The sequence below is a fragment of the Bombina bombina genome, chromosome 8, assembly GCF_027579735.1.
Source record: "Bombina bombina isolate aBomBom1 chromosome 8, aBomBom1.pri, whole genome shotgun sequence".
NCBI lineage: Eukaryota > Metazoa > Chordata > Amphibia > Anura > Bombinatoridae > Bombina > Bombina bombina.
The window spans coordinates 105,224,527-105,236,883 of record NC_069506.1 but is presented as its reverse complement, the minus strand read 5'-3'; the positions used below and the strand labels follow the sequence as shown (position 1 = coordinate 105,236,883).

The 12,357-nt window shown below is 36.4% G+C and overlaps 1 protein-coding gene across 1 annotated transcript in view; it reads left to right on the top strand.

Moving 5' to 3' along the window:
• The window catches only part of ROBO4 (roundabout guidance receptor 4), a 458,861-nt gene that overhangs the window by 98,267 nt on the left and 348,237 nt on the right, over positions 1 to 12,357 (top strand). The window contains exon 4 of the mRNA XM_053690486.1: positions 11,102 to 11,222. Within this exon, the coding sequence (XP_053546461.1) occupies positions 11,102 to 11,222 (121 nt within the window). The remainder of the gene's footprint in view (positions 1 to 11,101; positions 11,223 to 12,357) is intronic.

Here is a 12,357-nt window from a genome sequence, read left to right as displayed (position 1 = left end):
ACCCCAAATACCGATATCCTCCCAATATCGGATCGAATACAATAGTTACAAGTGGGGGTGGGGAGCTCTACAACAGCGGTGAGTATGGACGTGTCTAATTCTAACTGGGTACTTTGTGTGTCTTAGCTGTATCACTAATGTGAATGAATATTTTATGTATCTATCGAGAGTGTCAACCTGTGATATAAAAGAATAATATGTCCAATAAGCTCCTAGTGATGTGTCAATATATCATAAGTGCCTACTAAAGATTTATATTATCACTGGTATGTGATTATACTACATAAATTGGGTGTAATTATGTGCCCAGATGTACCTGTGATGGCATATATTTGCCAAAATGTTATATAATATTACGTGAACTGTTAACGTCAAGAAGAAAAAAACGTAAAAAAGATTGTGGTAACACACAAATAAAGTTAAAACTTTTACTTCTACATTCCGTACAAATACAATATTAAAATGTTGCAATTCATATGATATTAGTATCCATATGTTGCAATATTGCGGTATAAAATTGCAGTTAAGAAATTGCAGTTAAAAAATTGTAAGCACAAAACATTCAATGGTACAATGATGTTGATCAATTTCACTATAACAACGATTGCAATGTGAAATGCGGTCTGATCAGTGTTTAGTTAAGTTGTGGACTCATAACTAGTTCGTAGGATAGCCTTATGCTTATCCCAGGTATACTTAAAGGACCAGTAAACACAGCAGATTTGCATAATCAACAAATGCAAGATAACAAGACAATACAATAGCATTTACTTTGAATTTCAAATGAGTAGTAGATTCTTCTCTAACACATTTTAAACTTATGTATATTTCCACTACCCCTGTACCATGTGATAGCAATCAGCCAATCACTAAATGCATATACGTATAGTCTGAGTTCTTGCACATGCTCAGTAGGAGCTGGTGACTCAAAAAAGTGTAAATATAAAAGACTGTGCACATTTTTTTTTTAATGGAAGTAAATTGGAAAGTTGTTTAAAATTACATGCTGTGAAATTGCATGTTCTGGGTTTCCGGAGGAGGAGCTAACTGCACACACCTGTGTGTGATTACCTTCCAGTCCTGCAGCTGCTGGTGGAGTTTCTCGTGCCAAACCCAGGGACCTGGGTAGCTTCTTGGATAGCCTGTATCAACGCTCCTGGAACCAGACAGTGGACAGACATCCCACTGTGCTGACATTATTAGTCAGCTTGCAAAAAGCCTATACCTTGGGCTTCCTCTTTTTATATATATTAGAACTTGTGATATAACTTCAAAGAGGAACAGAGTGCCTCCCTCCCCCACCGGTGCTGCGTGGGAGGTTGAGGCTATCTTTATACACTCTCTCTGCTATACTGATAAACTGCCTTGAACCTGGCCCTATTTACCTGCAGGATAACAGCAGATTCTCTCCATACCCTTTCCTCCCCCACCGGTGCTGCGTGGGAGGATAAGGCTATTTACATATATCAACACTGCTGCACTAACAAAGGACCTGATGTTTTTTTCCTGACTCCTGCCCTGAGTACCCACAGCAGCGCGGCGGACCCCCCACATACCTTCCTCTCCCCCACCGAAGTTGCGAGGGAGACAGAAATCATCCGTGAGACTGAGCTGAAGTGTGGTGGCGGAGCCGCATCTTCAAGCAGGGAGCGATAAGTACTCGAAGCGGCTCTGCTCGGTGCCGGACTGAAAGCTTGCTGGAGAATCCCCCCTCCCCCACCGGTGCTGCGTGGGAGGTCGGGCTGTGTGTAGCTAGCCTGGCAGTTGCCGCTGAGATCTCCCTGTGCAGCGCCTCTGCATATCTCTGCTCTGGTTCCTCGAGACGCTGTGGGTAAGCGCTAAATTAGGAGGTGCTCAATCTGGGAGCATGTTTTTCTCTCTTCACCTTTTTTTTGGGGATACCAACCAGAGCTGCATGTCCTGGGGAACACTGTATGGATCCTGGTAAAAATGCTATGGAAGATGGCTGTATAATTAACCCCTCTAATAGGTATCAGCAATTTTGGCATTTTCTCATATTGAAGGCTCTTTCCGCCCACCTACCTGGCTATTAGTTGAACGCTGATGCATAGAATGACCCAGGTAAGGTGACGAGCTGCATACATACAAGAACTGGCTGAACTATATTAACTATATAAAGGAACTTTTTTTTTTTTTTTTTTTTTTCTTCATTGGCTCCTTATATGATTCTTTTTTCTGCATATGATTTGTTTGGCGCATTTAATTTTATTTAACTATATTACTTGTCGCTACAATTTTTGTCATATCAATGTATTGAGCAAATCTAGGCAAAAATGTTAATGCTTAAGAATGTGTAAAATGTGCATAGTATGTAAAAAGACATTGTACTTTCTCCTCTAAAAAGTGAAACATTCTCAGGGGAGAGAGAAGGGAGGGGAGAAGGGGAGGAAAAAAAAAATCAAAGGTTATTGAGTGTGAATAAGGAATTAATAATTCAATACCAGAGAAATTTACTATAACCTTTTTCAGGATATATTACCCATTATTACTGCTTGGAGGGAAGGGCTATATAGAGATAAAAGATCCTCAGTTATATTATCTAATAACTCTTTCCTAAGAATAAATCTCCTACGTTCCCTGAAAATAAAATACTATCCCTTACTATTGGACAGGGAGAAAGTTTATATAGAAATATAAAGATCATTAGTTAAAACTACCTTATAAATTTTCTTTAAAGAAGAGATATTTTAACTTCTCTGAAAATAAAATACAAATGAAACTGACTGAACCAGGATATAACTAGGTCACTGTGAATATGTTTGCTTACCTATAAAATATACTGTATATAATTGCTGGAATAATATTTTCTTGGATATAAATCTAATTAAGAAATTGCTGTTGCTGCTTTCAGAGATACCATTTCCTTTATTGTGTCTTTTGAAGATTAGCAACAGTAAGACAATTAACAAATTGGCATAAAATTGCCTAACATTAATAACGTCCCTGATCTCTGCATCCCTGGCTGGATCTAAATAACACGATTTAATTCACAGTTTATTATTTTTCCTTTCTTTTTTTTTTTTTTTTTTTTTTTTTTTCTCTCTCCCCTTTTCTTTTCCCTCACTTGGTCACAATAGTGCACATCCCTATCCTCACTTGTCTATTTGAGAACGCTTCACCTTCTCAAACTTAACTCTAAAATTAAGTTCACTCCCTGTATTGATCTTCACTTAGATAAATTGCCTCACTTCAATTTTTTTTAATTCTCTTTTCTTTTCTGGCACATGGATAAATTCCTTCACACCTCACCCCGGAATATTTCTCCAGCCATGGCAGCAAGACAGAGAGACAGAAAATTGAAGGGTAATCAGGAGCCTCCCACAGAAGCGCAACCAACTATGTTAAATGTACCAGTTGTACAAGAAGTAACCAATATTCACAGCTTAGTCGCTAGTATATCTGATGCGCTCTCTCCTAAATTTGAGGCTCTTAGAGCTGAAATCAAACAAGATTTTCTTTCTCTGACACAAGAGGTTTGTCAATTCTCCAATAGGCTGCAGGAAGCCGAACAAAGAGTTTCGGACCTGGAAGATCTAACAATAACGCATAGTTCTAATCTAGAAGGTATAAATAATAACGTACAGAAAATTCAAAACAAATTAGAAGATCTAGAAAATCGTTCTAGAAGAAATAATATAAGAATTATAGGCCTTCCGGAAGAACAACAATATGACAATCTTGTTAATTTTATATCAGAAACCTTGCCTACAATTTTAAAGATGCCATCTACCCTATATCCCATCCCAGTGGAGAGAGCGCACAGACTTGGTCTACCTCGCTCAGGCAATAAAGATAGAACTAGGCCTAGGCCTGTTATCGCTAGAATATTAAATTTTCAAGACAAACTTACCTTATTCCAGCATTATCGCAAACAACAGCCTGTTAAGGCTGGAGACGCTACAATCCTTATGTTTCAAGATTTCTCCGCTGACACTGCAGCAAGGAGAAGGGAGCTTGCTCCTATTTGTTCCAAACTGATACAAAAAGGGTACCAGGCAACCATAATGTACCCCTACAAATTAAAGGTTAAAGTTGGGGAAGTCACACACTTCTTTGAAGAAGCTCAACTGGCTGAGAGCTTCTATAACACACTGGGTTCCTAAGCTTAATAACAGCAATATTGAATATCTGATTATTAGACTGAGTGTAAGCTATAGGTTTTTGCTTATGGGAAAGACCGTGTCTCTTCTAGACGTGAGTCCTAGGACCCAACCCCCACCTGTGCGGAGAAAATTTAGGTGTCTAATTTTAAATTATTATTATTATTTTTATTTTTTTTATTATTATTATTATTATTTTTTTTTTTTTTTTATTTTTTTTTTATTTATTTATTTTATTTATTTATTTTTTTTTTTTTTTCTCTTTCTCTCTTCTCTTTCTCCCTTCTTAATGTATAAATGAATATGCTGAATAAAAATTGTAAAATAGTATCTTGGAATGTAGGTGGTATATCTACCCCTATAAAGAGAAAAGCAATCCTTAATCACCTGCGAAAGATCCAGACTGACATAGGTTTTATTCAAGAAACCCATTTATCAGCTGAAGAATCTTTAAAACTTAAATCAACATGGGTAAAAGAAATCTATTTTGCACCTAGTGTTAAAAGGAAAAGGGGGGTAGCAATTCTAATAGGAAAGAAAATTGATACCGAAGTCACACATTTTGAGGCTGACATCGGGGGGAGATATGTACTACTGAAAATAAAGATTGCCCAGAAGATGTATACACTATGTAATACATACGGCCCTAATGTATTTGATCCAAAATTTTGGAACACTTTGCAGACCAAATTATTATCCTTCACGGAAGGCTCTTTAATTATGGGAGGAGATTACAATATGGCACCACAATGCCCGATTGATAGGCTAAGACATAATGTCAAACAGTTAAAACAAAAAAAAGATAATCTAGAGGGTAAGATGTTTAAAAAAATAATGCAGAACTTAGCACTGCGGGATATCTGGAGACAGCAAAATCCTTCTACTCAAAATTTTACCTGTCTTTCCAAGGCGCATAAGACGCTCTCCAGAATCGACATTTTTCTAATTGATGAACGTATGGTGATGAGAGGGGTAAAAACAGATATAGGACCAATATTTCTTTCAGATCATGCACCGATTGTACTTGAGTTTCAGCTTTCACATTTGTATTCTGCTGCAACACGTTTCTTTTTTCCCTACTATCTGACGACTGAGGTAAAATTCAAGAACTGGCTTATAAATAGATATAAGGAATTTGTACATTTTAATAAAGACTATTTAAACCGCCCTGAAGTATTTTGGGACACTGCAAAAGCAGTAATGAGAGGCGAAATAATTTCATATAGCTCAGCCCTGCATAAGAAAATTCGATCTAGAGAAAGAGAATCATGCCAATGTTTAACTAACACTTATAATCATTATCTGCTTGACAAAACCCCCTTAAATTGGGCAAAATACGTTAAAGCAAAAAATGAAAGGGATACTTTTGTTTTACTGCAAGAAACTCAAAAGGAATTAAAAATGCAGGCTAAGCTATATAAATATGGTAATAAATCAGGTAAGATGCTGGCCAAATTAATAAAAAATGAGAAAAAACAACCAATCATAGACAAATTGTATAATAAAGGTCTTCAGCTTTCTAAAGCCGAAGACATACTAGCTGCATTTAATGAATATTACCAGGAATTATATTCATTTAAAACAAGTGATACGCATACATCTGATGACTTTTGGAGAGATATCACGTATCCTACTGTCACATCAGAAATGGCTGATAGCCTCAATGTCCCTATTTCCATAGAAGAAATAGAGAAAGTAATATCCAAGCTTGCCTCAAATAAAGCAGCAGGTCCAGATGGCTTGCCTAGTGAATTCTATAAGATCCTGATTGGTGAAGCCACCCCACATCTTTGCACGCTATTTAACAGCTTCTTTATTAGTGGTAAAATGATCCCCTCTTCATTTACCAATTCTTACACAACTTTGATATTAAAAGGCGGAAAAAACCCTGAATACAAGGAATCCTACAGACCAATTGCACTGTTAAATTCAGATTACAAAATTCTTACTGCAATTCTAGCATCTAGACTTCAAAGACCCCTCTCAGAAATTATACATACTGATCAAGCAGGTTTTCTAAATAACCGCAACTCAGCCTCAAAAATTAGGGAAGCCCTATTGGTGACAGAATATTTTGAGGTACTATCTAATTTAACTAGCGGGGGGGAGGACATACCTGACCTTGCTATTATTTCCTTAGATGCTGAAAAAGCCTTTGATTCAATATTTTACGAACATATCAAAACATCGTTAAGACAATTTGGCATCAGAGGTAATTTTCTTGAATTTATCGAAAATCTATATAAACACCCATCTACAAGATTGATAGTGAATAACAACATTTCCCCCTCTATCTTGTTAGGTAGAGGAACAAGGCAGGGCTGTCCTCTTTCCCCGCTCTTATTTAATATTTCCATTGAACCTCTGGCAATTAAAATACGCCATCATTTGGATGGTATAAAAATTCGTAACTGCGAAATAAAAATCGGTCTGTATGCTGATGATCTGCTGCTTTATTTGGCTAACACCAAACTGAACTTACCAAAACTTTTTCAGATCTTGGAACAATTTGGTACATTCTCTGGATACAAAGTAAATATGACAAAATCAGAGATAGTGTGGCTCAGGAAAAATAAAACTTCAATATTAAAAACTCCTTTTCGCCAAGTAAAAGATTCTTTTAAATATCTAGGGATTCATATTCCGACAAGGTCCGTAGATCTCTATACATTGAATATACCCCCAGTAGTAAAAATGATCAAAGAAAAGCTTTTGTTATGGCAAAATCTCCCAATATCACTTTCTGGAAGGATTGCCCTTTTTAAAATGGCTCTTCTTCCAAAACTTTTATATATACTTCAAAATACACCAATAATTCTATTAGGTAAGGATATACGTTCAATCAATACTTCACTTATACAGTTCTTATGGCAGAATAAGAGGTCAAAGATATCTCTTATGAAACTTTCAATACCAAGAAAGGATGGTGGTCTTGCCTTACCAGACATAAGGCTATATAACCTCTCCTTTCTGGCTCGTGTCGTAACAGACTGGATCTCATCTAATAACTATGTCTTGAATAATTATCTCGAGACCAGTGTCTGCTACCCATATTCTCTATCTGCATTAATACACTTAGTACCTAAAGAAATCCCCTCAGAAATTAAACGATTTAAAACAATTCTTAACCCACTTAAAGCTTGGCACAAGATAGTAACCTTTCTTTCAATTAATAATAGTGCTACCTGTCTTTTGCCTATAATAGGTAACCCTATTTTTCAATCAGGATTGCATTCCGAAGTCTTTAGGAAATGGCATAATCGGGGGTTAACCAAGGTATACCAAATAATTGATAAAGAGAGAAAATATATCAAAACATTCCAGGAATTAAAAAGAGATTTTGATTTGCCCAATAAAGACTTCTTTGCGTATTTGCAATTAAGGCATTTTGCACAGGACCTAGTTAAGAAAGCTGGTTGGGAATGGGGACTAGGTAAACTCGATGATTGGCTTGCTCTAACAAGAAATGGTCATATGTCAATTGCACCATGTTATCATCTTCTGGGTACAAATAAAGGAGAACCGGTACTGGCAAAGATTGCCCTCTACTGGAATACAGCAATCCCTCAGAGTAATATTGAGTCTAAAACTATTCAATTGTCAATTAAAAAAATTGCACAAGTAACGCTCTCTGCAACTTGGAGGGAGGCACATGTTAAGCTCCTTCATGGGGCATATTTTACCCCCGAGAGAGGTTTCAAATGTGTGAATGTAGGGTTTAATAAATGTCCTAAATGTTCGTATCAGGCAGCTGATTTAATACATATGTTTTGGTATTGTCCAAAGATTAAAAATCTCTGGGCTAGGCTCGAATACTGGCTAAAAAAGGTGCTTAAGATAGGCTATGTCTCTTTGACAATATATCAGATAATACTCTGCCTTAAGGAAGAGCCTGGTAAGCAAACTGATGAAAAAATAATAATCTCCGCTATTCTTGCTACCAGGTATTTAATCTGTAAGAAGTGGAAAAGTCATGCAATGCCAAGCGTTACTGAAATTAAAAACTGCATGAAAAAACAATGCATTTTAGACCAGAGAAACGCGGATATAAATAATGAACAAGACATTAAAAGGTTCTTTGATAAATGGGCAGCCTTCTTAAAAATCTTTCCGGCTGCAGAAATAGATTATATAATCTTCCCCTTTAGAAATACAGAAATTGTTCTATTAGGGAACTGGTAAAGCTTCAGGAGGAAGAAAGTGATGGTAATTTTTTTTTCTGTTTTCGTTTGTTTTTTTTTTTTTTTTGGTTTTTTTTTTGTTATGTTTTCTCTTCGCATGGGGGGGGGGGGAACAAGGGGGGGGGGGTTATACTGAAAATCAAAAACTCCAAGCATTGTAGGAAAATAAAATGTTTGTGTTCATTAATGTGATGATTAGCCTAAATTTAACTACATGTATAAATGAACATAGTACTATGTTGTCAAATTTATTGTATCTTTTGATTATGCCATGTTTTCAAAATGGTTGATATTGTTTTTGGACAGTGACTTGGATTATAAATAAAACAATTAAAAAAAATTACATGCTGTATCTGAATCATGAAAATTTAATAAAGCCTGAGTGTCCCTTTAAAGTCCCCCAGAGTGTTTCTCTTTACCACCTCTTATGGAATTTTGTTCCATGAATCAGTCACCCTTTCTGTAAAGAAGTCCTTCACCAAATTACTCCTGAATATACTACACTTCAGCTTGAGATCATGACCCCTTGTTCTTGAATTTTTTTATTTTATGAAAAATACTCACAGCCTCAGCTTTACTAAGCCCTTTAATATACTTGGAAGTTTTTATCATATCACCTTGTTCCCTTCTCTCCTCTAAGTTATACATATTTAGGTCATTGAGCCTCCCCTGGTACATTTTATTTGTTAGACCATGTACCATTTTGGTAGCCCTCCTTTGCACAGATTCCAATTTGTTTATATCCTTCTGGAGATATGGGAGTAGATTTATCAAGCATCTGATGCTGCAGTCTATCCCCGAAGTTTCCGGATCACTGGAAACTTAAGTTAAGAAGCAGCGGTCATAAGACCCCTGCTCTTTAACTCATCCATCACCTCTGAGGTGGTGGACAGCAATCATTCTTATCAGATACGATTGGGATGATTGACACCTCCTGCTAGTGTGTGCAGGGGGCGGAATTTCACAAACATTTCACTAGAAATGAATGTGCAATAATAAATGCAGACAGCGTATGCTGTCAGCATTTATTGATGTCGGGCGGACATGATTCGATACAGTGAATCATATTTGCCCGCAATTTGATAAATCTACCCCATGGCCTCCAGAACTGCACACAATAGTCAAGATGAGGCCTAAATAATGATCTGTAAAGTTGCACAAGAACCTTAATATTTCTGCTGCAATCAACTCTACCAATACATGCAAGCATTCTACTGGCCTTATTCGCTGCATTACTACATTGTTTACTGACTATTACAAATGAGGAACGGGACTTGGGAATTATTATTTCAGATTATTTAAAATTTAGTAAATTGTCATTGAGTCTGTAATTAACATTTGGATTTTTGTTCCCTAAATGCATAATTTTACACTTTGCAATGCTAATTTTTAGTCATTTGTCCAATCCTCCAATTTTTATCACTTTTAATTGTGTCTACCCCCCAGAACATCTACTCTATTACAAATGTTTGTATCATCTGCAAACAGACATACTTTCCCTTGTATCACTTTGCTGATATCTCTGATAAATATGTTAAACAAAACAGGCCCCAGAACTGTCCCCTGAGGAACACCACTAATACCAGCACCCTATGTTGAATATACTACAATTACAAAGACACTCTGTTTTCTATCCTAAGCCAGCATTCTACCCAGTTAACAGTTTTTGAGTCTAGACCACGGAGATACAGTTTGTAAATTAATTTGGTTTTTTTGGACAGTGTCAAATGCTTTGCTAAAATCTATGCTACATCAACTGCTCCACCCTGGTCTAAAACTTTTATAACATAATCAAATAAGTCAATTAGATTAGTCTGACATGATCTCCCTGAAGTAAAATCATGTTGATTTTGGTGTTTGTCTTTATGTAGGTCATAATTCTTACTTTTAAGAGAATTTCCATTCATTTCCCTACTACTGTAGTGAAACTAATTAGAACTATTCTGCAATCAATTGGAATGTTGTTTAAAATCGCATGCCCTATCTGAATCATGAACGTTTAATTTTGACTAGACTGTCCCTTTAAGGGGACATTATACCTTAAAAGGTTCTATTATTCATGTGAATGGGACACTTTTAAACATGTTAATTTGTTTCCTTCAGTGGAATGTGAATACTCAGGAAATTTGAGGTAAAATATCTTCCTTTTTTTTACATAGAGATGTTCAGGTGATATTTTCTAGTTAACGTTTTACAGCTATGCTGTATCCGTTTCAAGTGCTTCAACATGTGGGTATCATGTCCCTTTAAAGGAGCAATCATAAAATGTTCAACTATGCTACATTTTATTATTGCATTGTTGCTTGCAGGCAACTGTGTGTTTAACCCCTCCAAAGGTCTCTGTAGATCCAGAGATGAACATGGCTACTGATTACTGGCTACGCACATAAGCTTTCTCTATTTGCCTCAACGGCTACCCCGGTTCTCTGCAAGCAACAGTGCTGTAATAAAATATTTATTTAATGACATTAAAGGGACACTAAACCCAACATTTATCTTTCATGATTCAGATAGAGAATACAATTTTAAACAGCATTTCAATTTACTTATATTATGTTATTTGCTTCATTCTTTAGCTATCCTTTGTTGAAGAAATAGCAATGCCCATGGATGAGTCAATCACAAGAGGCATCTATGTGCAGTCACCAATCAGCAGCTACTGAGCCTATTTAGATAAATTGGGAAGTTGTTTAAAACTACATGCTCTTTCTGAATCATGAAAGAACATGTGGGTTACATGTCCCTTTAACTAGTCTATCAATACATTTAATACCTGATATTTTCTTTATTGTCTTTCAGATTTCTGCTGGAAAACTCACAATTAATTACGCATTAAAAAAAGATTCAGGAGCATATTCTTGTTTTGCTTTTAATCAAGTTGGAGAAAGAGAAAGCAAATCTGCAAACATTTCTGTACTGGGTAAGATGAGTGTTAACTTTAAGACTTGTGTGTGAAAAAGTGATGGCTGTACAAATGTGCCCCTGCTTGTGCTCACCTGATTTGTTCAGCGTGTTGTCAATAGTGCATACCTGGTCCTTCACCAAAGGATACCAAGTGATTGAAGCACATTTTATAAAAGTAAATAAAGTAAATTGAAAAGTTTAAAATTGTATGCTCTATCTGAAGCATTAAAATATTTTTTTTTGGGGGGGGGTTTGATATTCCTTTAAAGGGACAGTCTACTACAGAATTGTTATTGTTTAAAAAGAAAGATAATCCCTTTATTACCCATTCTCCAGTTTGCATAACCAAGAGAGTTATATTAATACACTTTTTTTTTTTTTTTAAAGTAAATTTTTATTTGGTTTTAACATGACAAATAACATTTGGGGGCTCGCAGGACCCCTACACAGTGACACATATCCAATATTTGGACCAAAGGTCCGATTACAAATCTTAACGAAGTATTAATATATACAACATTCCTTCCACTCTAGAGGAAGGAAACATTAAGTAGACAGTTATACCATTTGAAATCCAATTTTTGATCGATACAGTACAGTATATTCTCAGGGAGAGGGGAGAAGGGGGGAGAAGTAAAGAGGAGGGGGAGGGGGGGATGGGGACCTCGTCGGACCTCTGGAATGTAAAAAGTCCAGTGATCATGGGTAGTCAATCATCAAACTAAGTATGGTACTCTGCCTCTTAAGTCGTGACCAATGGGTGCCACAAAGTGTCATGTTTATCCCTCCAGTCAGCCCAAGCCATTTCGAATATATCAACTTTATCTAGATTGTAGTATATATCTTTTTCCATTGTATACAAATAAGTCATAGTGTTTAGAATCTCGGTCCACTTTGGAGGAAGCTCTCTCTTCCAAGACCTAGCAATGTTAGTTTTAATGGAGGACAGAAGATATATGCATATCACCCTCTGATGTTTGGGGAGGGTATGTAAATCTAAGTGAAGAAGTGATGTGGCTGGGTTTTTAAGTATCGTGATCTGAAGTGCATATAGGGTGCAAAAGCAGAGGTTCCATAAGGGTTTAATTTTTAGGCACTCCCACCACGTATGGAGCATGTCACCTGGAAGGCCACATTGCCTCCAGCATAGG